Here is a 27,599-nt window from a genome sequence, read left to right as displayed (position 1 = left end):
TACAGCCCCATAAGCCTTTTGGACTAATTCTCTTATTGTTCTTCATCACCATCACCATGGCCACACTTCCTTAGAACCTACACCAGGAGGCTCACAACTGCCTGTAACTCTGGCTCTAGGGGAACCTATACCTCAGGCCTCTGCAGGCCTCTGTGGGAACCAGCATTCACGTGGACAGACCCACACATAGACCCTCACACATACACACTGTAGTGGTTTGGAAAAGAATGCCTCCCACAGGCTCAGATGCTTGAAGACTTGGTCCCTAGTTAATGGAGCTGTTTGGGAAGGATTAGCCTGGTTAGAGGAGGTGTGTCACTAGGGGTGGGGCTTTGAAGTTTCAAAAGTTTTCTGCCAACTCCAGTGTTCTCTACTTGCTGGTTCCAAGATGTAAGCTCTCAGCTATCTAGGCCACCATAGTTTCACTTTACCATCATGGAGTCTAACACCCTGGAACTATAAGCCTATTTTATGCTTTCTTTTCTAAGCTGCCTTGGTCATGGTGTTTTATCATAGCGATACAAAAGTGACTAAATCAGAACCAACTAAGAGTAACTAGCCAGGTGGTGGTGGCAGCACAGGCCTTTAATCCCAGAACTTGGGATTTTGGGTTTTTTCTGGGGAGACAGGATTTCTCTGTAGAGCCCTGGCTGTCCTGGAAGCTGCTCTGTAGACCAGGCTGCCTTGAGCTCAGAGATCCTTCACCCTCTGCCTCCTGAGTGCTGAGATTAAAGGTGTGCATCATCACTGTCCAGCTGACAAACAACCTCTTAAAGAGGAACCTTGCAAAGAAAGGGAAGAGGAACTATTAAGGCATATTCAAAGCTAGACGGACCGCTCTGCAGATAGAATGTGTGGGGCTCTGGTAGAGGACTGGTGTTTGATTCCCAGCACCTCCATCAAGCTCACAACCACCTGAGCCTCCAGCTCTAGGGGAGACAACACTCTCTTCTGACCTTGGTGGGCATCTGCACTCATGTACACAGACCCACACACTGACATTCTTACACACAAAATTTAAAACTATTTTTAAAAAGATTTATTCTTCAAATCTAAGGTGGGTGGGTGTTTGTAAGTGCACCTGGGAGGGCTCATACAGTTGCAGTGGGGGTAGGGTGGGGCAGTGCCTGCACACAGGACAGGAGCAGCACCCAGATGAGCACCCACAGGCCTCCTAGCTACCAGCATCTTAGGTCCACACTGCTCTTACCTCTCAGCAGTGTGAAGCTGCCTTGCCTCCAGGGCCAGTTTACTCAAGGTTTTCCACATTGCCTCTGTTTCCGGGGTCATCTCCAGGGTCTCCAAGAAGGCTGTAGCCCTGGAGAGGAAGCAAGGTGCAGGAGTGAAGAAGCTGAATCTGACAGAGAGAAGCAGGGGAACACTGGCGCTGGGTGGGAAGAGGGGAGGCACAAAGGCCACAAGTATTTGCCCTTCTTGTCCAGGGTCTTCCTAGGATCACAGGGTCCCATGAGCTGTGGCAGTTTAAGGGGTCACTGCAGGTGTCCCCTAGACCCACACTGGCTCTCTACCATGCTGGCTGTCAGCAGCCTCTCACCGGGTGTAGTTGCCGTCATCAATAGCTGTTCCAAACTCAATCAGGCCCTCGTCCAGGGTGTACGCCACAGTAGTCACACCTTCCGTTACCATGACCTCTGTCTTCCCACCACCTCGCTCCAGGCCGACAACATCACCCTGAAACAGGCCACCCATCACCCAGTCCCAGGTTAGTGCTTCCAAGCCCCCAGCTGCAGAGCAGGCCCGCTCTCATCTAACCCAGGGTTCACACAGAAGCAATGACAGTGGCCTTGTGTCTTATCACTGTACTTCTCCCAGGCTGATAAAAATGCCAGAGCTGTGGCTGTGGCAGTATCCTTGGGCTAAAGTTAATGGATGTCAGCTCCAGTGCCTGGAGGGGTACCGGTTCTTCAGTAGTACTACAGGGCTAGGGGTGTGTGTGTGTGTGTGTGTGTGACTGTGAATGTCCACATGAGAAGGCTGGAAAACACGCTTGAGTGTCATTCCTCAGGGGTTTTCCACCTTTTCTTTCCTGAGCCAGGATCTCTGTTTGGCTGTGGCACTTACCAAGTAAGCTGGGCTGAGCCCCAGGGATCTGCCTGTCCCTGCCTCTCCAGGTCTAGGATTATAAGTGTCAATAATGCCTCACTGTTTTGGTATATGTTCTGGGACTCAAATTCAGATCCTTGTACTTGAAAAACAATCAATTTGCCAAGTGAGTTATCTTGTCAACTTCCAGACTAAGTATACTTTTAAAATATATTACATATATATATAATATTTATAATTATTATATATTTATATATAATATAAATATATATAATTATAATATATAATTATTATATATTTATATAATATATAACTATTATATTATATTATAGATGTAATATATTTTTAAAGTATATATATATATATTTATTTATTTTACATTCATTTGTTTAGTACATGTGTGTCTATCTATGTGGGCCTTACAGACTGAACTCAGGTCAACAGGCTTGGCAGCAAGCACCCTTATCCACTGAACCATCTCACCAGGCCCCAGACTATTCTTGAGGGTCCTCCTTTTAAATTACAACTTGAACCCAAACCCAGAACATACTTTTTTTTTCATGTGCTGGTAAGTTCACATGAAGACATCACTAAAAATGTTCCCCACTTCTATGCTACCCATCTCTCTTAAAAAATAAAATAAAAGAGATCAGACAAAAGAGCAAAGGCCAAGAAGCAAGGAAGATGGAAGTGAGGCGTGGGAGAGGCAGAAATGCCCTGAAGGCAAATGCAGGAAGAAGAGCCTTGAGCCCTTCAGTAGGATGGAGAGGCTGAGGCACAGAACCTTTCAGTAAACCTGGGTCCACTCTGTAGTGAAGGGAGCCAAAGCACATAGAATTCATCCTTAACACGCCGACTGCTGACTGCCACAGAAGCAAACAAACCGTCTATGGTAGAAAACAAGTCCATCTTAGGCTCTCAAATCAGATCAATCAGCAGTGAGAGTAAGGAGCGTGAGCACACACACCCATCCCTACCCCCCCACCCCCCCACCCCCACACACACCCATACCCCCCCCACACACCCCCCCACCCCACACACCCACCCACATACCCACATACACCCACACACACCCAGTATGAAAGGGTAAACTGTAACTCTAAGCAACTTTAGAGCTTTAAGAACTTTAGGTATTAAGAAGAGCAGATATGGGGTTTGGTGAGATGGCTCAGTGGTTAAGAGCACTTGACTGCTTTTCCAGAGGTCCTGAGTTCAATTCCCAGCAACATGTTAGCTCACAATTGTCTGTAATGGGATCCAATTCTTCTGGTGTGCATGAAGACAGAGCAGCCATTGTATACACAAAATACATGAATAAATAAATCTTTAAAAATAATAACAAAAACCAACCAACCAAACAAACAAAAAAGTAAAAAAGCCGGGCAGTGGTGGTGCATGCCTTTAACCCCAGCACTTGGGAGACAGAGGCAGGCGGATTTCTGAGTTTGAGACCAGCCCGGTCTACAGACTGAGTTCCAGGACAGCCAGGGCTATACAGAGAAATCTTGTCTCAAAAAAACCAAAACAACAGCAACAACAAAACATTGCTATAAGATCACGTATGACATATTTAGAGATACAGAGCTGACATGGGAAACTAAGTAAGGAAAAGCTATGGAGTGGCTGGGATACTGGAAAAAGAGTCAAATGAAATTTATGATGATGTTGAGCATGAACAAGTTCCCAGCCCAGATTTAGCTTCTGGAGTAAGATCTCAGTGGCAGCTTGAGGAGCAGACAAGCATGGAGACTGAACGGCTGGACTGAAGGGTGGGGCCAACAACAGCATGAGGATGTTCATGAGCAAGAAGAAAGAAACACAGAAGAGGCTGCAAAGGCAAACAAGACAGAAGCAGGAGTGCAGTGTGCGCCTGGTTAGAATTCCTGGGAGAGGATGGCTGACAAGTTCCCAAGCCCGAGGAGGCTATTTGTGTTCACAATTACAGGAAACACAAGATATGCTGAATGGAATAACATTTAAATGCATATATAAAGGCAAGAGGTACAGCTCAGTACTAGAGATTTTACTTCGAATAGCTAGGTTCAGTTGCTAGGTATCCACTAGATAAACCCCCACATCTCTAACCTGATGAAGTAGCCTGTGCCTACAGTCCTCACTACTCAGGCAGCTAGGACAGAGATTGCCTGAGCCCAGGAATTTGAGGCCAGTCTGTCCTACATAGCAAGACACCATCACAAGGAAAAGAAAATATCATGTAGACAAATTATAGTATAGTGTCAAAATATCTAAGAAAAGTAGTTTCAAAAGCAATCAAAGAGGGCTTGGGAAGAGGGCTCAGAGTGGGCACTATTCCTGCAGGTGACCTGAGTTTGTTCTTAGAACCTAAGTCGGGCAGCTCAGGGCAGCCTGTAATTCCAGCTTAGGGGATCTGATGCCCTCCTGTAGCCTCAGCAGGTACCTGCCCTCATCTGTGCGTGCGCGTGCGCGCACACACCAATTAGAAATAATAATAAAAAAAATCTTCCAAGCAACCAAAGAGAAAAGAGCTGCTAATAAATTTCTCAGAACATGCAAGTGAATTATTGGGATAACATGTTAGAAAACACTAAGAAAAGTTAGCTGTTGATCTGAACTTAGATACTAAGTCTAAAGGTGTTTCTAGAACAAAAGCTAAACAAAAGCATGTTCAGATTATCAAAAACTGAGAGGTTATAATTTTCCACTAATGAGACTCTCGCCTAAGAGATTTCTAAATGATTCTCCAAGAAGAAAAACTGTTCCTGAAGGGAGGCCAACATTGCAGGAAGAAAAGGTAAGAAATAAACAAGCTGGTGGAGAACCCAAGTTCTGGCTATACAAAATAATAATGTGTGATGGCCCATGCTTGTGATACTAGCACTTAGGGAGGGAGAGGCTAGAAGCTAGCCTGAGTTACATAAAAAGTCTACAGTCATCGAGTAGAGGCGGGGAGAAAGAGTAAGAAAACAAATATGAATGATGCTTATTTTGGGAGTTAAAAAGAAGTGTATGAGCCAGGCATGGTAGCTGTGATTCCAGCATGGAGGCACTTAGGAGTAAAGGCAGGAGTGTAGAAAATTCAAAACTAGCAAGGGCTTGTAGCCAGACTACAGACTGCAAGACTCAAGTTGAAGTTGGAGAGAGAACACACTGGTTAGCTCTTACAGAGGACTTGGGTTTGGTTCCCAGCACCCACATGGCAGCACATAACTATCCATAACTTGAGTTCTGGAGGACCCAACACCTTTTTCTGGTTTCCACAGGCACCAGGCATGCATGTAGGTAAAACAAACATACACATGAGATAAATAAATATTTTCTTAAAAAAACAAAACAAAATGTTTACTTCTAGAAACCCACTGCATGTAATTTAAAAGCACAGTGGTAAATACTTCTGTATCGTGCCTAAAGTCCTGGGTTTGATCCCAGCACAGCAACAGCAGCAGCAGCAGCAGCAGCAGCAGCAGCAGCAACAAAGATCACAACTAAGAGCCAGAGATGGCTCGGGCCTGTACTCAATGACAGTACCACGTGGTGGAAGGGGAGAGCCGACTCCTGTAACCTACATGCCATGGTATCTATGAATGTGTGTGTGTATACATACACATACAATAAATAAATGTAATTTAAAAATTTAAATGTTAGAATCAAAATACTGGACAATAAATGAAAAAGGGAGGTAATCAAAACTCAAGACTTCCAAGGTCCTTGTATTATTGTAAGGGAGAGAAGGTTACAGGTTGGCTAATTTGAGCCTTTAAGTACTTGTTAAACTTTCAAGGATATCTCTAACAAGGTAGGTAGGGGTGTGTGTGTGTGTGTGTGTGTGTGTGTGTGTGTGTGTGTGTGTTATGTTAGGGTGGGACAGTGGAGTGTTTGATGTGTAATTTGAGGAAGGAGGAATTTTGAATGGCCAGTGAACAGGTACAAGGATGAATGCATGGGACCATCCCTTCCACTGGGTCTATCTTCTAGACTAGAGAGAACTTCACACAGTGACTTCATATGGTCTCGGGGTCACTGCAGTGTGGGCTCTAGGAATCTAGAGGAATCTAACACAAGGTCAGGAAACCCAAGCAAGGATGACTGTGAAGGCCAGGCCACTAATGGGGAGGGGGTACAGCCTGTGCTTGCCAGATTCATCATAGAGATTACGGGTGGTCCACAGAGAAACCAAAGCAACCTGCACAGTCTTCTCCTCAGGGTTCTAATTAATTACATTGCCACATGTGTGGGGTCTCTTGGTATCAACATACCCTGATTGAGGACATGGTGACTCTTTCAGGTGCCTCGATATTGTACCATACACATAAGCTGTTTCGGTTCTGAGCTACCAGCACATCACTCCCGGGAACCCACTGCACGTAGGAGCAGAAGTTGAGGATCATTGTCTTAGAGCAGCTTTCAATATCATATAGATGCAACTGGAGGAGGAGGGAGACAGAACAGTTAAAAGGGGTGTGATGACATCATCTGATTTTGCCCATTTCCCCAGTGGTAAAATGAGTTTCCAGCCCTTGGAGTTTACTGTAAGTTGGTCAAGGATGAGATGACCAAACGAGCTATGACCTACAATCAAGGTGTTAATGAGGTGAAGGTCAGACTTTCATTCTCAGAGTAAGCCTGGACCAGACTAAAGAGGCTACCAAACAAACGTAAATGAGCTGACAACTTACAGTGGCTCATTTCCTGAAATGAACACTCTCTTTGGTGACGCCATATTGAGAAAAGAATACGTAAGGGTTACTCAAGGGATCACTCAAGCCAGCCTCCATGCCTTGAACTAAGTGTGGCAAAGGTCAGCTAGACCTGAGGAGGGGGACGTAGCTTCACAAGGACATGGACTTGTGAACAGTAAGAGAGAAACCAACTCTCAAACGTCCTTCCTGACTTTGCTCTCATTATAAGATGATCTCCTTTGGAGTGCACAGGACAGGGAGTGACAGAATACAGACAGTCCTTTGTTCCTTCTGCTATGCTAATGGCATACAGAACCAAGAACTTAGTTCTGCATTGTCTACCACAGTCCCTGGTAACAGCTTATTTCACACCCTCTGGACCAACCTATGCCTAAGGCCCGAATAACCCTTCTCACACGAAGTTTCCGGTCCCTGAAGAGAAGCTTATGTCCAGTCTCGTTAAGTTCCAGCCAATCCACACGGCTTTCGTGACTGATAGTACCAATGTTGTAGCCACCAATCAGATCCACTGCAAAGAAGACAGGGTAAGAAGGGGAATTCCAGCCGTGGATAAGGCTGCAGTTGGTCTGTACATATGGTCTTATAATCATGCTGGGCTTTAAAAACATTTTATCAGTCCAACGGTATCAGTGGGGACTGCAAAAACCAATACAGAACAGTTTTTCTAGAATGCTTTAAAAACTGGGTCTTACCACCTGGTATTCCATGTCTACAGTCTCAGAACTTAAGAGGCAAAGGCAGGAAGATCAGTTCAAAGCCAGTCACAGAGCAAGTTTGAGTTCAGCCCAGGCTAGATGCAGCCACAGACACAAAGACACACACAAGAAAGTTAAGAAATGTGTCTAGAGTTACAGATGGTTTTACTTGACTTTGCAGCTAACTAAAAGGTATTATGGAGAAATGGTGGTATATGGCTATCATCCCAGCCCTCAGGAAGCTGAGGCACAGAGTGGGGGGTTTGAGGCCAGCCCCTTCTATGCAGGTTTTATTTAGCTACCTGGTCTGACCCTGTCTTGAAACAACAAGTTAAAAATGGATGAGTGTGGTTCTGAGTTTAAGAGATAACTGATGAATGAGATGGCCTTGGTGACGTCACACTTCAGGGAACCACCTGAGCAATGGGGCACCCAAGGTGAGACAGCACCGAAGAATGGAGGACCACAGACAGAGCAGAAGGAAGCCTGAGTCAGCCAGGCTCTGTGATCTTCGTGGCTCACACCCAGACTTCCAGAAAAGGCAGAAAGGCCTAGTCAGGAAGGTGACCAACTGGAGGCCAGCCAGCATGTGGTAGAGTCTTAACTTTGGAGACATGGTGATTATGATACCAGGCATTGTGACTCCTAGCTATAATCCCAGTACTTAAGGGTCTAAGGCAGGAGGATCAGGAATTCAAAGCAAATCTGGGCTATATGAGACCCTAGCTTAAACCACCAAACCACAAAACAAAACAACAACTAAAACTAAGCCAAAGCAAGCCATGTCAGAGCAGCAAGAGGCCCCCATGAACCCTTGAACTACACACAAAGTTTTATGTATATGCACTTTTTTTCTGGGAAGATGTCAATAATTTTCATTATATTTAAAGGGACTAGTGACTTGGAAAATTGACAAACTTTATATATATATATATGTATATGTATATATATATACATATATATATGTATGTATGTATATATGTATATGTATATATATATATATACATATATATGTATGTATGTATATATGTATATATATATGTGTATTTTATCAACCATTCAGAATGAATGAACTTGTCTGAAGTCTCATGGTTTGTCACAGTTTATCATTGCTACTAAAGTCTTCGGCCTCTCGGCCTACATATCATTTCCACTGTAGATACCTGCATTTCTGAGCTCAGATGTGAAATGTAATATTCATGAAATATGAAACTATCTTAAGAAGAGGCCCATATGTGTATGAAAGCTTCATTTATGACAGGGATGGCATAACAAACCAGTGGGTAAATGGTTAAACACATGGAAGAAATAAAGTTAAAACCCTACCCACGTCAAATACAAAAATAAAGTCCAGGTGGAAAGCAGAAGTTGAGAATGTTAAAATATAGGAGGGCATAGGGGGAAAGTTCTTAAACAAGCCCTCAGAATCAGCTGCACTGTTAATGTCATGTCTGAAGTACTGGTGCCTGAACCCAGGGCCTGCTGCTCTCTACCACCAAGCTACAGCCCAGCCTCAAATCTTTTTTAATTAAAGTTTTTTTTTCCAGCCTAGTCAACAGAGTGAGTTTCAGGACAGCCAAGGTTACACAGAGAAAGCCTGTCTCAAAAAACAAGAACAACATTTAATTACCTGTTAATTATTTTTAATTTGCAAGGAGCACATGCAGAAGTCAGAAGACAGCTTGCAGGAGTTCTCTCCCCCTCAAGCCCTCAGGGGTGGTGCCGAGCACCTGGAGATGTGAGTCAACTCGCTGGCCCCTATTTAATTTTTAAAGGTGGTGATGCAGGGCTGGAGTTTGATCCCTTAGACCCATATGGAAGAAGGAAAGAAACCACTATTGCCCTTTGACTTCCACTTGAACGCCATGTGTACATGCTTCCTCCAAGAGCAATGCACAAACAAGTATAACAACATTTAAATGTCTGAATATTAAAGATCCTAAAATGAGAAAGTCAAGCCACAGACTGAGAAAAAAATCTGCACACACACACACACACACACACACACACACACACACACATGCACACGCACACATGCACACGCACGTACACGTATATATGTAAAGACTTTCACATCTCTAGCAGAGATGACTTTCACAATGTGTATGGGGTGAGAACTGAAATTCACAGAAGAGGATATCTGAGTGACAATATGAAACACAGGAGCTTCACACACAGCAGACAATCAAGACTCGGAGGGAGAGAGTGTGAGAGGAACGGAGGGAAGCTGGTCAACCTCCATGGAGAGCAGCTGGGAAATACTTAGTAAGTTGAAAACACATCTCTTCTCCGATCCAGCAATTCTACTCTAAGCATAGACTCAGCAGAGAGTGGCATTACCTCCAAGAGCACTGGACATGCATATGGTACACACGCACTCATACGTGTGGGCAAAAGAGCCAAACATATAAAATAAAAATAAATCTTTAAAAACTTAACACTTCAAATGCCATGAGTAAGATTGAAGCAAAAGACTCAATGTAAATACAACAAAATGTTACAGTTTGACAGAACTAGGCATGGGTAAGCAAGTTTTAATAATATGTCAGGCCATCAGCAGTCAGAATTTACTAAATGATTTTGCATCAGGTAAGGACCTAAGTGCACCAAGTGCAGACAGGGCGGCTGGCTGACCAGAGTCCCGTGCTTACAGCTAAGCTGTGTGTGTATTCTCATGTCTATACTTTCTGGAGAGTACTATGCTATTCTTGGGGCCTGTAACATTTGATGGTGAAAATGATAAAGATTTATAAATGTAATACTTGCAGAATGAAAATTAAGTTTCTAATGTTACTAGTTACTAATAAGGGATTGAAAAGAATGAGGGCCCTTCTAGTTCTATGATTTGATGAGCTCTAAGCAGGAAAATTCCTGCAGCTGCTGATAGTTCTCTACTGTGACGACTTGCTGGCCCTGAGATATATGGTACTTATATGGACAGGCCTGCACAGGTATGTACAGCTAGGTACTTACCACAGGCACGCCCACAGGGACTTAAACACTGTGCATCACCATTGTAAAAATGGATTACCTGGTACCTTTCAGTTTCTTAGATTCTTCACTGACACAATCCTGTGATACAGAGTACAGTACAGATATCTGTTTTTTGTTATTAAAGTTATAAGAGCATCTTACCTATAGCAATTGTCTTAATATCAACAAGATAAGCCAATTTCTTATTATCTTCCATTCCTCGCTGGCAGCGCTCATTGATACGGACACTGAAACATGAAGGACATGGTAAGGTAAAGGGGGTCTTAGGGAGGGTTCTGGGGACCACATGGATGAAGTTTCAGACTGATATGGGGGCAAGCTAAACACAGTTTAGATGTTCAGAAGGAATTCTTTTGGCTTTCAAGGGTTCAGAGAACCTTATAAGGTTACCTGATGAGGTGAGGGTTCATGAATTCAGTGCGTACAGAACCCAAGGAGTCATTACTCCCATATTCCACTAGGGTCAGCTCTCCAGCATTGAAGATCATGCATACCTGGGGGAGAAAGGGAGGAAGTTGTGGAGAAAAACAGAGGGAGGGGTGGTATAGTTTAGGGTGACTTCTCTCCTCATGCTTTCCTGCTTGACCCCACCCTCTATCTGCTGCCTCCCGCCCCTCCCACTTAGCCTTCTGACCAGGAGCTGGAATGAGAGTTATGGAATGCTGGCAGGGGCTGAGTTCTACTTACATTCTCATTTTCAAAGAAATATTTCTCATTGCCACCAGATCCCTGCCAGGCTATCTGCAAAGTGAGGAGAAAACACCAGAGACAATGTAGACAATTATCCAAGACAAGGCTGGAAGGATGTCACTGGGGAGGAAGAGAGGCCTCGTTCAGGGCAGCTTCACTATCACACACAAGATGCTCTGTATCAGATCCTTGCCCTGATTCCTACACTTCCAAGAGACGGCGGTGTAAAAACAGCCGGACTGTGGAAATTCTACACTTCTCATCCCTTGGAACAAGGTCACCAACATCAGAATGTCAGGGCCTCTTTTGGGGATCTTACTTCTTGGGGTCCTGGTCCCCAGAATTAGCCAGGACATTCCATTACCCCGTCTCCCAGCCTCGGTCCCCACCTCACTGAGGCGGTTCGTGTTCAGGTCCCCAAGCAGCAGCGTGTCTGATGTGTGAGCCACCAAGTAACGTTCCTTTCCCAGGATTTTCACCTCTTCTACTTCGTAGCCATAGTGTGACTTGAGCACCACCCTGGTCCCTGAAGACAGGTTCTTCACAATCACCTGGTAAGGGACAAGTCTGAGCCCTTTGGGCTTTCCCAGCACAGGGGAGGAGCAAAGGTGCTTGCTCCTCACATGCCTCCTGGATGCTGAACACAGCGAATGCCTGCACCCACTCCTGGCCTGGGATGCTGTTGATAATGGCAATGCCTTACACTCACATGGGGATTTGCTACTTAGGAAATACATCCACAGTATTTCTTCTTCTGCTGTACATGCTACATTTGATTCTGAAAGTTCTACTGAATCACACCAATCTCTCACTTTGTTTCCACGGCTCTTAGTACAAGTCTCTCTACCTATTAAGATAGACTACTGTATAATAATGATAATTTATAATATTAATTGATAATGTAATTAAACATAATAAATAGTGATAGTAAATAATTGTTATTTATTATTATTTGGGGTTTCTAAGAGAGTCTCCCTATGTGCCAAAGATGACCTCCAACTGGCCATTCTCCTGCCTCAGCCTCCTAAGTGCTAAGAGTTTCTTTTTCTTCAACTGTTGTAGTAATTTTCAGGGTAACCCACAACATTCAGCTTCTGTTTTGTTTTTGTTTTTGAGACGAGGTCTCACTATGTAGCCCAAATTGGCCTAGAACTTGCTATCTGTAGACCAGGCTGGCCTTAGACTCAAGGGCCACATTGTCTTTTTTTTTTTTTTTTTAAAGATTGTTAATTATGTGTGTGGGTATGGCTAAAGGTGAGACATGCAAAGATAAAGGAATAAATTGACAATAAAGGAAGGGAAGGGCAGAGGAGCATGAGAAGCGCACCTCTAAGACAGCAGGTCCAGAGCTTTTAAGGCTCATTTGTAATCCTGCTCATCAATGCTTCTCGTGGGCAGCACTGGTGCGGACAGCTTTACATCAGAAAGATAACCCAACCCCTGTAGGCTAGAGCCTGGTGCTGGGACAGCTATGTAGCAAGAAAGTTGCCAGGAAGTTACCCTGACACATTCTGTTCTCCACAACAGCTCTGCCACAGGGATGAAGAAGGTTAAAGTATAGACTGTGGCTGCAGCCAGCAGGTGGGAAAATGTTACACAGAGATCTCAGCACGACAGGCCATTGGCTACTCACCTGGCTCGGGCCCACATACGTCAGCTCGAACTTGTTCTTGTAAATGCTCCTTCGGAGGCAGCAGTCAAATTGTTCCACCCCACCACAGAGCGTTCCCTGGGGGAGAGCACAGCATGAGAGGTAACCCATGGTGCAGGGGCATGGGGAAGGTGTCAGATACCCTCAAGACCTCAAACCTTGGTGTTACAGTCTAGAGATGATTAGTCAGCAAAGGGGCAGGCAGGTTTTGGACCTATCAGAATTAAAGAGGTGTCAACCCTAGGACTTACAGGCATCACATGTGGGTTGGATAAAGAGGGAGAAATCTGGAAAACTGTCCTTTGAGGCCTCCAATGGTATACATTTCCCTTTCTTGCCTTTAACAGCAGATTTGTTGGTTGACGTCACAAGGCACAGTGCCACAGTGGATTGCTCTGGCATAAGGAGTATCTTGTTCTAGTCTGGAGACCATCACCAATACAGAAAGGGGTTACTAATTACACACCGCACAGAGTCGTGAGCCATCTCGCTTCCAGGCCAAGGCGGTGACAGTGTATAAGTTGGCAATCTCCTTGGGCTTCGCCTCTTCCCAGATGCTTCTTCGAGGACTCCAGTTGAACACCCGAAGTCTAGAAAGGTTTGTGGCTTTTAGATGAGATGAGGGCAGAGCAAAAGAGTGAGGATGAGTAACTAAAGGAAAGCGGTCTCATTCTACCAGAAAGGGAAGCTAAAGCAAAATAATGGGCCAGCAAGACAGCCCAGGGAGGCAGGTCGGCAAGGCAGCCAGCAAGGGATGAAAGAATGCTTCAAAGGGAGTTTGGAAAGTCAAGGCAAAAGGAAACAGCGCACACCTGTAATGAAAACACTTGGGGAGCAGAGGCAGGAGGATCACTGCAAGTTTGAGGCCAGCCTGGTCTACCTAGTGAGTTCCAGGCTATTCAGGACTACAGAGTAAGGCCCTATCTCAAAAAACAAACAAACAAACAAACAAAAAACAAAACAAAACAAAAAAACAAAAAAAAAACAACCCCAAAGGATGGAAGTGGAGAAAGCAGGACAAACAAAAAAGATGAGCTGCCAGGATCGCAGGCAGAGGAAGAATAAAGTGGGGGAGTCAAAGCAGAGAGGGACAAACAGACGCATGAGAGCGTGAGAGAGACACAGGACTGTCAGAGACAGGGGACCCAGACCCCAGCTGCACATCTGCCGAGTCACTCTTATTCACTCACTAAACACTGGCTATATTCACATAACAGATGCCAGCGTAGGCACTGGAGGTAAAAAGATGCCTTCTCAGCCTTCTTCTCAAGGGTCCCTCAAAACAGAAGTAACAACTATGGTACTGCGAGATAAACTCAACATCTGAAGGAGGCTTTAGGGGAACATGAAGAATTCAATGAGTTCTGCTGTGGAATCACAGGCTGAGGCAGCACCCTGTACTTTGAAGCTGCCAATGTGCCAATGGATGACAATCTGCGGATCCTTTTCAATAGACATTGCCTCTGTCCAGGCTACCACTGCGGTCCAGAATGACTTGCCTGGCACAGAGAGTTCACAGAGGAGGAAGGCAGAAGATGCAACTGGACAGGAGACCTACCTGTCATAACTTCCCAGCACGACAGACTGGCCTCCAGGACTTGCAGCAGCCGTGGTGAACTCCCGCTCCTGAGGGTCACGGCTATAGTCGAAAGTCTGTAGCACATGGCCTTCCTTCCCGTAGGCCACAATCCTGCGATCACAGCCGGCAGCCACAATGCTGTTGGTGGCCCAGGCCAAGGCATAGGGTGGGCATGGATGGTTAACCAACTTCCCCTGAGACACAACATTTCAATTTCATTTGGAGGACACCGCCCTAGAAATCCCTCAGTCCTAATGGCTGATTCACACATTCTTCACTGACCATAGGAAAGAAAACCTTCCCGCCGACATTTTCACACAACAACACATCCTGATCCCAAAGACTTAGCAAACTATGCTCTGTGTCATGAACACACACACGCCACATACACACATTGTTGGCCCTGTACTCTAGAGAAATTGCAACAAAGTGGTGTGTTAGAGATCTTGGGTATATTCTAGTGAGGCCACCAAAAGGGAGACAGCACACAGTAACCAACACTGTCTATGCCCAAGAGAGCATATGGCTTCTTTTCAAGGAGGGCTATGTCTAATTATACAGGTAACTCACAATGTAAATGATTTATACAGTACTGAATTATACAGAGTAAAACATGAAAGTTTCCCTTTACACCTATCTTTTCTTTCTCAAAGAAAAAAGTTTATCTTTAATGTTTTATATAGTTGTGTATGTTTGTATGTATGCATGTTCATGCCTGTGTGTGTGTGCACTGTGAGTATTGCATGTGTACATTGCACATGTACACTGTGTGTGTGCACACATGAGGGAAGGACAGAAGTCCTTTATCTCCTTGTACTACGTGGATCCTGTCAGGCTTGGCACCAGACACCTTTACCTGCTGAGCTATCTTGCTGGCCTGTTTTTCCCTCTACGAATTAGTATGTATATGTGTTACATAAATATGTATATATACATACATATTTGTGTATATGTATATATTTACATAAACAGAAATAATTTTCACTTTTTGTCCCCTTTAGAGTCTTTATTTCCCCCTCTCTCAAGGTCCCTTCCACCCACTCCTTGCTATAAATAGTAAGCTCTAGCCTCTTAAACACAAATCTCTGTGGTGGCATCCAAATGTTTCTCTCCAAGATCACACTCTTCCAGCCTCCTCCCCCAATAGCTCATGGTGCTTAGACATGTAGTTTCCCCCGACCCCACCCAGGGCTCCCAAAATGTCCACCCTGTCCCACAAGATGCTTTAAGCATACCTGTGACTCTCCAGAGCCTTCATCATCAAAGAAATATCTGACGATGGTGCCATCTGCGTGACCCGAGAGTATCCCTTTCCCAGAGCAGCTGAAGAGCAAAGGCAGAAAGGCAGACACAGGGAGAGACCATCACCTCACTGACAAAGCTGCTTTCTCTCAAATGCACTTGTGCCTGACAGTTCCAAGTGTTACTTTTGGAACTCACTTGGTTGTCAGCGCTACCACGTAAGAATCTGTCCCATAGATAGTAGATGACTTGTTGGTTTTAGTGTTTGCTAAGCGAACCTGAAAAAAAAAAAAAAAAAATCAAAGAATACACACAAGTCTGGCTAGACTACTTTGAATCTCTCCCAGGCCATGAGAAACAAAGCCCAAACCCCCAAATGAACAAAACCGGTCCTCGTGCATTCTTCTGCAGTGCCCACTTGGGCTCCAGGGAAAGGATGAGCCCCGGTGCCCCCACCCCGACCCAGGACCATCATCCCCACCTAACACCTACCCCAGTGTTCCTCCCCTCCTTTACCTTGCCTTCAGCCAGTCCAAAGACAATGATGTACTCCGCGGGCCACTGCAGACAAGTGACAGCACTCTGTGTGCACAAGGGTAAAGGGACAGCCCGCCTGTGTGGATTAGCAGCTCTGACAGCCGACTCCCACCACAGCCAGCACCCTAGACTTCTACAGGGGAAGTCTTCTATGGAGGAGGGGTACAACTAGGCTCTCTCTAGTAGGTGACAGTGAGCAGCCAGGCAATGCCATCCTTTAGCAGGTTTTGCCAGCTTTAGCAAAGGCAGTGCCTGGTCACACTCACAAGCAGACAAACTCTGGGCCTTACCGTCTGGATGAACTTGTTGCAGATGACCTTCTTGTCACCCCTGCCAAGCAAAAGGAACGGAAGCATGCTTAAAATCACTGCCCCACATTGATGGTGATGGAGGAGGGCAAGACGGGAAACCTTTCCTGGCCCACTGGTGTTTCCTATCCTTCAGCAGAAGGTCTGACAGAGATGTGAGTGGGTGCCCAGGAAGCCCTGGAGCTACATCAAAGCAGCAGCATGCTGGTTTTTAGGACCTGCCACTGGCCTTACACTCATTCTGCCAGGGATGGGACTGACAGACTTGTGGGGTAGGCAAAGGTATGGACACAGAGACTCTAGAAAGTCTCTGCCTCCCACACCTGATCCTGGCACTAATCGCTGCTTCCCCACCTATGGCTACCCCAGTGAGGCATTTCTCATGCCCAACTCTTCTTTTGCAGCCCACATCTGTCCTCACCAATCTTCTCCAATCTTGTAGACGTAGATGATGTTGTCAGTCTGTCCTATGGCAATTTTTGTGGAATCAGGAGAGAACGCCATGCCCTTCACCATGTAGCTCTTCCGGCCGTACTAGAAATCAAAACAAATTTAATGAGTATGAATGAAAGAGAAAAGAAGACACACGTATGTCCCGACAGACCCAGAAGACTCATTCTGAGAAAAGGGGTGCTCCACTTCCTACGCATAATAGGTTGGGGCACAGGGCACAGGATACAGGGCACGTGGGTGTCTTCCCCACCTTCATGTCAGCTGGCTTGGTGGAGAACTTGTCTCTCCGTTCTCCATGCTCATCGTACAGCAGCACCACTCGGTCCACTGTGCAGACAGCAAATTTAGCATTGTTCTGGGACCAGGCCATGCAGGTCACCTTCGCAGCGCCATCCTGTGGAGGTGAAGAGTTAATGTAAGCACAGTGCTGGTCTACAATGTACAAAGCATTTCCAGTCTCATTACCTACTACTGTGGCTTTGCTTTACATCCTTCTTGTCACAGTGTTTCCCTCAAAATGAAACAAAATAAAAGAAACGGTTTGTATACCTAGAATGTAGGAGCAATATTCTCTAGGGCTTTGTGTAACCCAGACTGGCTTCAGGCTCACTCTATAGCCAAGGGTGACATGAACTTCTGACCCCCTAGAGGACTTCCTCTCCTGAGTGCTAGGATTCAAGGCATGCACCATCCATCACGTCTAGTTTATGCCACGCTGGGGAAGGAACCCAGGGCTTCACTCAAGCTAACCAAACACTGTACCTACTAACCCATCTCCAGAGCCCCTAATGCACTTTCTGAGACTCATGACACAAATGTAAGGCATCAGCTGTTCCAAAAGCAATGGCCTCCCTGTTCCCTCATCTCTCAAGTCTGCTACTGAAAACAAAATCAATTTGTCTGATAAATGTTTGTCTTTATAGCTACTCATTCAATTAATGTTTTCAAGCATTTCATCAAGAAAGGCACTTGGCCAGGAGCTGACAGAGAGACAAAGAGCAAATCATAGATCCTACCCTGGACCTAATAAGATGCTACAAAACTGTAAAGGCCCCATAAGAAGAAAATGTACTGAATGCAGTAATGATTTAGAGAAGCCCAAGACAATTTTATGCTTAAATGATCAAAATTAAACTGTGAAGGATGAATAACGTTGAATGATGAATTACTTCAGATGTAATGGATAGCACAAGGAAGTCAAGGACCTGCAGTTTAAGGGAGCTGAGAGTTTGTACACAAGTGCAGAGGAAGGCAGGAAGCATAGGGGGGCCACCCCAGGGAGAGCCTTTGAAGAAGAAGTAGCATAACTAGAACTGAGACTTGTTCAACTGAGAATGGAAACAAGGCCTCTTTCCCTGCTTAAATGCCCGCGTTTTGAAACTCTGGAGTTAAAAGTGGCCACCACAAAGTAGCCCAGTTGGAGGAGTGCTTGTTTTGCATTCATGAGTCCCCAAGTTTGATCCCTGGCACCTCAAAAAGCTAAGTAAGTAAACTGGCAAAAAAAAAAAAAAAAAAGAATACGGGAGTGACAGGCGTGGTGGCACACGCCTGAAATCCCAGCACCCGTGAGCCAGAGGCAGGAGGATCACATGGATAGGGTCATCCTCAGTCACACAGCAAGCTTGAAGCCAGCCTGGGCTATATGAGACTCTGTCTTAAAAAAAATCAAAGGAGAAAATAATTGAGTATCACCCAGTGACACCATTCTTCCTGTTTGTCCTTCACTGAGGCAGCTGTGGTCCCCTCAGGCTCTGCCACTAAAGGTTTCTGTTCTTGTAAGAAAACTTAGCTCCTATTCCAAATGTCTGATTAGTCACTTGGGCTTCACACACTTCTACTTACCAAACCTAACCCAAATATCTCCAGAGCCCGAAGGGAAAAGGATCATCGCACCCAAATCCCCAAACCAGCCAGACAACAGCCACTCCATCACCATAGCCATGACTCAACCATCCACCACAGTGGGGTAGCAGGGGGTGCAGGTGCTTCATCAGATTTGCTGATCACTCTCCTTCCTGGGCCGAGTCCATCCTGGGCATCTGGCCCAGCTGCACCATGACAGCATCTTTTTTTTTTTTTTTTTTTTTTTTTTTTAAGAGACCAAAGGTTTCTATTGCCAATATTTCCATTAGGGTATTTTTGAAATCACAGGTTACAGTACCAGTTTACCCTGCAAGGAGCACAACTTTGTATTGTCTACCCCTGAGCTAGGACTCCATCTGCTACTGTCTGCACACCCTGCAAACATTCCTGAGTTCCACAATCAGTGAGTTCTCCTCTCTCTACAGTAAGTGCTCTGACTGGACTGTCTTGAGTGAAACGGAGCCAGGCAGGCATTTTCATAAATGCTTGAAATCCATTAAGTACCACATGTCAAAACCCCAAAGTACAAGCTATTATTATTCCCATTTTACATATGGAGAAATTGAGGCACTGAAAATTTAAAAAACTTGCTCGGGTTTATACATACAGTTTTTAGATGGCAGATCCAATATTTGAGTCTATGTATGTTTGACTCTATAAGGTAAAATTCTAATGTCTTTAATTCTGCTGTAGGGGTTGGGGATTTAGCTCAGTGGTAGAGCACTTGCCTAGCAAGTGCAAGGCCCTGGGTTTGGTCCTCAGCTCTGGAAAAAACATTCTGCTGTTGTGGCATATGTATTAATGACTTAATTCTGCCATATATGATTTAGAATTCTTTTTTGAGACACAGTCTCTCTATGTAGCCCTAGAACTCTCTTTGTAAACCAGACTGGCATTGAACTTACAGAAATATGCCTGCCCCTACTTCTGAGTGTTCAGACTAAAGGCATGAACCACCATGCCTGACTACTCTTATTTTTTAAAAGAAGGTCTTGCTATGTATGTAGACTGGCTTTGAGCTCACAGTAATCCTCATGCCTCAGTCTCCCAAGTTCTAAGATCACAGGCATGTAACAGCACAATCAGGTAAGGACTTGTTTGTTTAGTGCTAGAGAAGAATGCAAGGGCTCATGCATGTTAAGTGTGTGCTCTACCACTAGCAACATCTCCTGCAAACTGCATACTTGTTTTGTATGTAGGGCTGTCTGTCTGTCTGCTTGTGTGTGTGTCTGGGGTGGGGTTATATGTGCCTGTCTGTGTGTGCATGTAGAGGTCAGAGGTCCAATTAAGTGTTTTCACAATCATTCTCTGCCTCAGTTTTTTTTTTTTTTTTTTTTTTTTTTTTTTTTTTAAAGACAGAGTCTCTCATTGAACTGAAAGCTCATGAACTCGGCTAGGCTGGAGGTCTAGGACTAGAACTCTAGGGACCCACCTGTCTGCCTTTGCAGCCCTGAGATTACAGGTGTGCCTGGCTTTGAGGAGGATGCTGGAGATCTGAACTCAGTTTCTCATGCTGCTGCTGAGTCAATTCCCCCATAGCCAACCTTCTTATCTTTGCAGTGTCAGCCTGTCCTCTCAATTGGGAATGTCTCTCTCGTGTCAATCATCCTTCTCATGGCCTTTCAGTTTATAATGCTCTTTAAATCCTTTTCCTTACATTTATGGTAGGGTGGGACATGTGTGGCAGTCAGAGGACAACTTGCATGAGCTGGTTCTTTCCTTCTCCTGTGGGGTCACAGGGCTCAAACTCAGGTGGTCAGGCTTAGTGGCAAGTACCTTAGCCACTGAGCCACCTCACAGGCTCGCTCTCTCTCTCTCTCTCTCTCTCTCTCTCTCTCTCTCTCTCTCTCTCTCTCTCTTTCTCTCTCCTTTTCTCGTCTCATGTAACCCAGGCTGGTCTTGCACTCCACAACTGCTGAGACTACTATCCTGTGCCACTAAAGCTTATAATAAGGCTCTGTTCTGTGTAGAACTTTACTTTACATTCTCCTAAGTCGCTTACAGTTGCTCTCACTGTGGCTTTTCTTTACCAGATGAAGAAGCTAGTGATAGAAAGGCTGTGTATGGTGAGGGTTAAAGCCAGAGATACCATTTGGTCAAGTCAGTGTTGGAGCTAAGCCAAGACAGGAATTCTGTCCACTTCACTCCCAACCCCAATCGGTTATGTTTCTGGGCTCCTCCCCCAGTGCCCAGCCTCTTCTGCACCTGAGACACACTTTCACAATCCAAAAGAGAGTACAGCTTCCGCTCTATCTTTTAAAGAGCTTATATCTAAAGTGTTTATTTCATCCTGTGTATTGTTGTGATCGTGGTCTACATATGCTCCTTTCCCTCCAGAAAGAGCCTTGAGGTACTGTGGGTAGATTTGATCCCGTAGTGCCTAAATTAGGGGTGTAGCACTCAACTGATGTATGTGATGCAATGAAAGCTTATAGTCGTTAGCGATGCATACCGACTGCAGAAAGATCTTTCTCAATCTTCTGCACAAAGTAACAAAGTAGAAGCTCAAAAGTATGAACTTCTGTTCCTGGTTTTTTTTTTTTTTTTTTTTTTTTTGAATGCCTGGTGGTCGGGGAATGGGAGAGGCATGGGATTCCTCACCTGAGGGCTCAGCAGGGTCCTCAGGTGCTTCAACTGCATGACGCACACGGGTCTCCGATGCTCGCTGACTGAGACGACTCCAGCGGTTACCTGGACAACCCGCCAAGCATCCGCGGCGCTAGCTGCTGACGTACAGGCGACGTGTGTTCGGCGTACGTCATAAGGTCACGTAGTGGGGTCAGGACGGTGCAAACAGAACGTGCGCAAGCGCAGTGAGTCCTAGGGCGGGATCACTAGAGTGGGGTTCAATTCTCTTCCTGACCAATCGCGTAGCTGTATGCAAACCTAATACAAAGCTCCGCCCACAAGCTTCCTTCCTTTGTGGATTCTGGATCACTAAATTCTTACATTTTGTTATTGTCCTACCCCGCCATTTGTAGTTTAGTTGCTTAAACTAAAAGCAAGGCAGGTGCTACGAGAGGCGAAAGACAATTCACAGAGCCGAAACCTTCACGTCCTCCCAAAACTTAACGTGACTTGTGAGAGGCCACTCAATACTGATAGTGAAAGCTCAAGGATATACCTGGTATTGTGTTTAGATTGAGCAGCGGTACAGACCAGTTTTACACAACAGGAGGCAGATTAAAGGGGTTACTCGCGGAAGTTAAAACAGCTAGTAAAGGGTGGAACCGGGATTCAACCCACAGCTAATAACCTTTGAATTCCCGTAAGAAGGCTCAACTCTCAATTCACTATCTCCATGCCTAACTTCTCTACCCTGTTAACAAAGTCTCAGGAAATTATCCAGGATTTGGGGGATATATTAGAAGCACTAGCTAGGAAAAGAGAAGGCACTCTGTTTGGTCATTGGGTAAACGATGAGTTCAAACCTGATTGCTGAAATCCAGATGTCTCTATGGGTCAGTACAGGAGGCAGACCGGAGCTTGGTTCCCCTCCTAGCTTAGAGCTGCCTGACACCTTGGGGTGAGGGATTGGTTAAGGAGAAAAGATACCATCTTCTTTGTTTGAGATCCTTTCAACGATTTTTGGTCTCATTTCTTGCAACAGATCAGAGAGATCGAATGAAATGCAGAAACGTTATCCATAGGCTTTCTCTAAATGATCCAAGGTTGGCCAGACCCATAGCCCCCTAAAAGCATAGCATATGCTTTCCAGGCAAATGCTGGGTCCAAAGCCTTGAGTGCACAGCAGTTGCCAATGGCAACGAGTATTTTCCTTCCTGCCACCACATCCCTCTTGACAATTAAGAACCAGTAGAGGACAGGTCCCATTTTTTCACAGGTAACAAATAGGTCCCAGAAGTCAAATTACAATTTTTTTGACAGGGGCATCCAAACCCCTCAGCTTTATTTCTAGAATCCTCTGGATATGTTAGAGTATAAATATAAACTCATTTATGGATTACAATTATTATTAACTTTGAATGAACAGAGACATAGATGGAAAAGAAAACAAAGAAGAGGCACTGGTGTGCCCGGGTTGAGGACACATGGCACCAAGGGCACATTAATGGTGGCTGTTCTCCCGTCAGCTCCCAAGACAGCTCAGCCCTTCTGACCATTTCCCCAAAGTGAGTGGTGGAGTCAAAAGAGTGGGGAAGGGATTGGTTATATAATTCAATGGTAGAACATTTGCTTTGTATGCACAAGGTCCTGAACAAAGATTAAAGAAAAAAATCTACTGGCCCTTTTATGTGACATGGCCTGGTTTCCGTTGGTATGAAAACGTCTGTGACTTCTCATTTTCTCTCTTCTCATTCAGCAAAGACAAAGAAGGGAGGCCTCTGGCTTTCCATCCCCCTTCCCTTTTGTCTTTCTCAGCCCATCTTAGATGAAAACATTGATTCATTGATGCAAACATCTTATAATGACTGTCCTTTCAGGTGGAGGCGTGAGAACTGACAAGGTGTAGAGATGTCTTCAGTATACCAGTCAGTTCCAGTTTGTCCAAGAACCTTTATTGGAAAAATGTCCCAGGGGTGAGATCACCAGCAGCTGGAGAGGCTGCCAGGTGAGGGAGGAGCACCAGAGGCTCCGTGGAAGACATTGGAATAGTGCAGTGTCTGCCTCTAGGCCCAGATGGGTCTTCTTACTCACTGGAGGAGGACAACACCGACAAAAACACCCCTCTCTGAGCCCAGAGGCAAGCTGTGGGACAGCTTGTGGGTGCCAATAGTCCTGATGCAGGTGACATGGGGCCCCTATCCGGGACCTAGTGGGATAGGGTTGAATAAGTGATTCTCCCCTGGACCTGGGGGATGGGAGGAGATGTTCCATTTGATATCCACTCCCAGGTCCAGGGGTACAGAGTCTACCAGACATACATTCTGGCCCTGCTCACAGTGGAAAGAGGATGGGTACCAGCCTGAGATTCTGGGAGCGAAATGCCTTGTGGGAGTCTCAAGCAGATTACCTTCTTAGGCTTTCCCTGACCTCACCCCAACCCCATGTATTTATACAGTGCACCCTATCTTCTGGTTCTGGTTCCTTGTACAATCAAACGTCAATGGTGTTGATGGATGGAGACTTTTTCTGTAAAAGAATAATTACCCATCATGAATTCCAGAAAGGTAAATGTGTCACCCTTGCCTTCTAGACTTCTTCATCCCAGACATCCATGCACACACACACACACACACACACACATACACACACACACACACATACCTTCTTCTGCCTTTCACTGAAAGGCACCTAAATCCTTCTGCACCCAAATCCCCCTTCCCACACTCACTGGTCCCATATCACCTGTCTTGTCCCCACTGGCCTTCCCTGAGGACTCTGTTCAGGTCCCTTCCCCTTCTCCTTGGGGTTGTTGTTGGAGTCATTGTCCTTGATGATGTCATACTGACGGCAGAATAACCCAATTACAGCTGAAAACACAACAATACCATCTGAGCCTTGATATTGACTCAAGGTTCTTGAAGCCTTGCATATATCCACGAAACAAGAAAATCCTTGAATTCCTGGTGCCCATGCAACCCTCATCTCTGAGCTTGCAGCAGGCTCTCTCCCTTAAACTTGCCCTGATTACCTCCTCTCACCCGCCTCCCCCACAGCTTTTTTTCTTTTCTTTCTCCGGACAGATGCCTTCACTACTTCCCACTATCTCAGACCCAAGTCCCTGCTTCCCCATGCAGAACTTACCAGCCCACATGAGCAATACCACCACAATGATGACGACTTCTCCTGTCTGCAATGGCCGCTCTCCATCCAGACCCTCCACTGTAATATCACCTATGAAGAGAGCCATTCTCTGGGTTACAAAGGACCCACTGGAGAGCTCTGTCACACACAGAAGGGAGATGCTGGAGGTTTAGAGTCAGCCTGGGTCCATCATTGCACTGAGCCTGGAGTTACGGGGTGGCCCTGCTCAGGGAGGAGCCTTTGGTGGGTAGCATTTAGAGATAAAAGTATGATTATAGAACTTGCTCAGATCAGGCTGTGGTGGGTGTGATGTTACTTTGGGTAAAAGGACGCTTAAAAGCCCTTCCCCCAATGGATTCATTAGCAGCGTCTCTATAGCTGGTCCCCTGCCCACCTGTTTTTCTTTCCTTTCCTGGCAGTAGAAGGAATTAAATCATCCTATTCATCTGAGCTAGACAGTTGTTAGCCTTAAGAAAGTAAACGAGAGGTTAAAAGCCAGGGAAAAAGGCACTAACACAGGCTCTTACCTGGGCTGGAGCTGTTGGAGGGCAGCCTGTCAGAACCCTTGAGAGTGCGGAAGTGCACACGGGGCCCTGGGGGGCTCTCTCCCCGGAGGCCGATGCTCCTGACCTGCACTGTGTAGTCACTGTCTTCAGCCAGGCCCCAAAGAGCACAGGCCCTGGTGGTGGTGTTCACCTCCCTAATTACACGCTGCCCGGGGCCATTCTGTCTCTGCAAGGAGATGTAGAGAAAGGAGGACAGCCTAGCCCCAGTCCCTCTCCATCAGGCTTAACTCAGGACTCTGTAACATCCAAGCACTCAGAAGGAATAGCGTGGAGGAAACTGGAGGGATGTTCAGAGATCCAAGGGCACAGGTTGGGGAAATGGGGTGATTCATACTTGCTGGGAAATGGAGTAGCCAATGACGATGTTGCCTTCTGGGACGTCCCAGGACACAGTGGCCGAGTTGGCTCTGAGATGAGTGACCGTCACATTCACAGGAGAGGGAGGTCGGTCTGGGGGTGCCCGAGTGTTAACAGGTTAAGAGGTTTCACCTCCACGCTAGCTCTGAAGGACCCCCACTGCGGGCATCCTCTTCACTCACCTGCCCGTACAAAACCCAGGTCACAGCTGACCAGCAGGAGGACCGTGGGACTCAGATATGGGGAAAGAGGTATCAAAGAAGCCATGGTTTCCACCGAGTTCGCTGGAGGGGCCAGAGGCATCCACTTGACATCCAGGCGAAGATCCTGGAGGAGGCAGGAGTTGAGGGGTCAGGAGCTGCCCATAAGGCAATGGGATGCAGTAGCTCTCTCCCAGGCTTCTCGGGGCCCACAGCCCATTTTCCCCCGCGCCTTTCCCGCCTCCGCATAACCCCAGTGCCCACCCCAGCCCCCACCCGTGCGGTCTCATCAGCCCACACCCACCTCCCGGGTCCTCGTGGTCGGTCAGGCCTCGGGGGGCTGCTCGGTGCCCAGTGGGCGGCCCATCGCCAGACTGGCGCTGGCCCTACCCCATCCCGACAGGAGCCCGCCAAGGCGGGCAGCGACGGCCGAAGTGCGGGCAGAGAGGGCAGAGGCGGAGTGGCCGCGGGCCGCGGGCCGGCCCCCAGCCTTCCCAAGGGCCCCGCGTAGTCTGACTCTGAGCGGGGGGCGTTGCCGGCGAGGCCTGGCAGCTGGCCTGCGTCCCCGGTGCAGAGGACAGTGCGGCGGCCGAAGCCGGACTCCTGCAGCGGGATGTGACCGTCCCGGCCAGCCAGCCGCCGTCTTCTGCAGAACTGGCCCGGAGCGCTCCGCTGCAGCCGGGCTGGGACGCGCGGGCCCGCCCCGCCCCGCTGGGGTTCTCGCCGCCGTCATCCCTTCCCCCCCACTCCCAGCCCTGTTCTCCCCGGCTCCTCCCACGACCCTCCCTATGGCGGCCTGCCGGCCCCTGTCCCTTCATCCTGCCTGCTCTAGCAGATGAACTGACTAGGGCACCCTGACAGGCGCAGGTGCCAGGGTCTTGAGCACCTGAGAGAGCCCCTCCTTCTCCACATGAAATTAGCCAAGTTGGGAGGAGGCATTCCATCTCCGAAAGTAGGAGGGGGCCATGAGCAGAGGATGATGGAGAAAATAATTGTTTTAACAACCTCCTGGAGACTGCGTCAGCTTTTAAGTCTCTTTCCCATTCATGATCTGATTCAATTCCATTCACTTTCTCATTCATTCTTTCATTTATTCAGAAAATATTTACTGATCATCTTCTATGTGTCTAGCATCATTTTAAGAATTGGAGTGGACTTAAAAGGGGGGCTGGGCATATTTAAAAGCAGATCTCTCTCTCTCTCTCTCTCTCTCTCTCTCTCTCTCTCTCTCTCTCTCTCTCTCTCTCTCTCGTGTGTGTGTGTGTGTGTGTGTGTGTGTGTGTGTGTGTGTAACTCATTCGTTTGAGAGAAATCCTTTTACCTGCGCCTCAGGTTTCCTAGCCTTAAAGCATGGAAACATGGAACAGTTGTTAGACTATCAAATGTGGAAACACTTGGGATGTCAAACACTGGACAAGGATCTTAAACCTTCCGCCACTGTATGAATGAGTATTATTAATTTGGACCAACTTGTTAGTTGTTACATTCATTCAGTAAACATGTTAGGCCCTTAAATTGTTTTATATGTTAGCTGAGTATGAGATCTGTGTGATCCTAAATCACCAGCCACTTGTCTGGGGCTGTTTCCTCATGGAAAAACAATGCCAACAATGACTCCTAAGTGTCCCTGCATCCAATGATGCCTGCCATTTGGGAGAAGTGCTTGGCTCAGGAGAAATAGAGACTGCCTGTATTTAGGGCAGTTTCTTCAGTCCTCCTTGTTCTTACAGTATTTCTATTTCTGTGAAATTTCCTCTGTGATATCCAGTTCAGTGTTTGCACACCTGGGGCCCAGAAGCTTCTGTTCCCTTTCTTTCTGAAAGGAGCAGATAAAATGGGCCAGTGGGGCAGGGAAGGACTGCATGCTAACATGTGATCAAGCCATGACCTGAGTCCTCTGACTTCTACTGACCCTGATCTCTGGCCTTTGGAGGCATTTGGGCCACAGAGCTCTTTTGCTTGGGGATTCTTTCCGACCTGGGTGCTCTGCACATCCAGACACCCAGCCTTCC

At 46.4% G+C, this 27,599-nt stretch overlaps 2 protein-coding genes across 2 annotated transcripts in view; both read right to left on the bottom strand.

The window, feature by feature from the left end:
• Positions 1-21,518, bottom strand: part of Ift172 (intraflagellar transport 172) — a 38,610-nt gene extending 17,092 nt beyond the window's left edge. Inside the window, exons 1-18 of the mRNA XM_034513889.2 lie at positions 21,357-21,518; positions 17,143-17,286; positions 16,861-16,973; positions 16,422-16,461; positions 16,111-16,176; positions 15,793-15,872; positions 15,588-15,675; positions 14,332-14,546; positions 13,240-13,363; positions 12,756-12,851; positions 11,512-11,673; positions 11,120-11,173; positions 10,823-10,926; positions 10,574-10,659; positions 7,139-7,251; positions 6,300-6,467; positions 1,556-1,692; positions 1,211-1,318 (exon numbers count right to left, since the gene is read on the bottom strand). Of these exons, the coding sequence (XP_034369780.1) occupies positions 1,211-1,318; positions 1,556-1,692; positions 6,300-6,467; positions 7,139-7,251; positions 10,574-10,659; positions 10,823-10,926; positions 11,120-11,173; positions 11,512-11,673; positions 12,756-12,851; positions 13,240-13,363; positions 14,332-14,546; positions 15,588-15,675; positions 15,793-15,872; positions 16,111-16,176; positions 16,422-16,461; positions 16,861-16,973; positions 17,143-17,286; positions 21,357-21,395 (1,937 nt within the window). The 5' untranslated portion in view covers positions 21,396-21,518. The remainder of the gene's footprint in view (positions 1-1,210; positions 1,319-1,555; positions 1,693-6,299; positions 6,468-7,138; positions 7,252-10,573; positions 10,660-10,822; positions 10,927-11,119; positions 11,174-11,511; positions 11,674-12,755; positions 12,852-13,239; positions 13,364-14,331; positions 14,547-15,587; positions 15,676-15,792; positions 15,873-16,110; positions 16,177-16,421; positions 16,462-16,860; positions 16,974-17,142; positions 17,287-21,356) is intronic.
• A 1,107-nt stretch (positions 21,519-22,625) lies between these two features.
• On the bottom strand, positions 22,626-25,701 carry Fndc4 (fibronectin type III domain containing 4). Its single transcript, XM_034513887.2, is given in 7 exon segments — positions 22,626-23,849; positions 24,066-24,190; positions 24,465-24,554; positions 24,992-25,196; positions 25,365-25,480; positions 25,570-25,680; positions 25,683-25,701. Coding segments are annotated over 7 exon segments (702 nt in total). The 3' UTR covers positions 22,626-23,813.
• Positions 25,702-27,599: the final 1,898 nt, after the last annotated feature.

This window comes from Arvicanthis niloticus, chromosome 11 (genome assembly GCF_011762505.2).
Source record: "Arvicanthis niloticus isolate mArvNil1 chromosome 11, mArvNil1.pat.X, whole genome shotgun sequence".
Lineage (NCBI taxonomy): Eukaryota > Metazoa > Chordata > Mammalia > Rodentia > Muridae > Arvicanthis > Arvicanthis niloticus.
The sequence above is the reverse complement of the archived record's forward strand: the minus strand, read 5'-3'. Positions and strand labels throughout refer to the sequence as shown.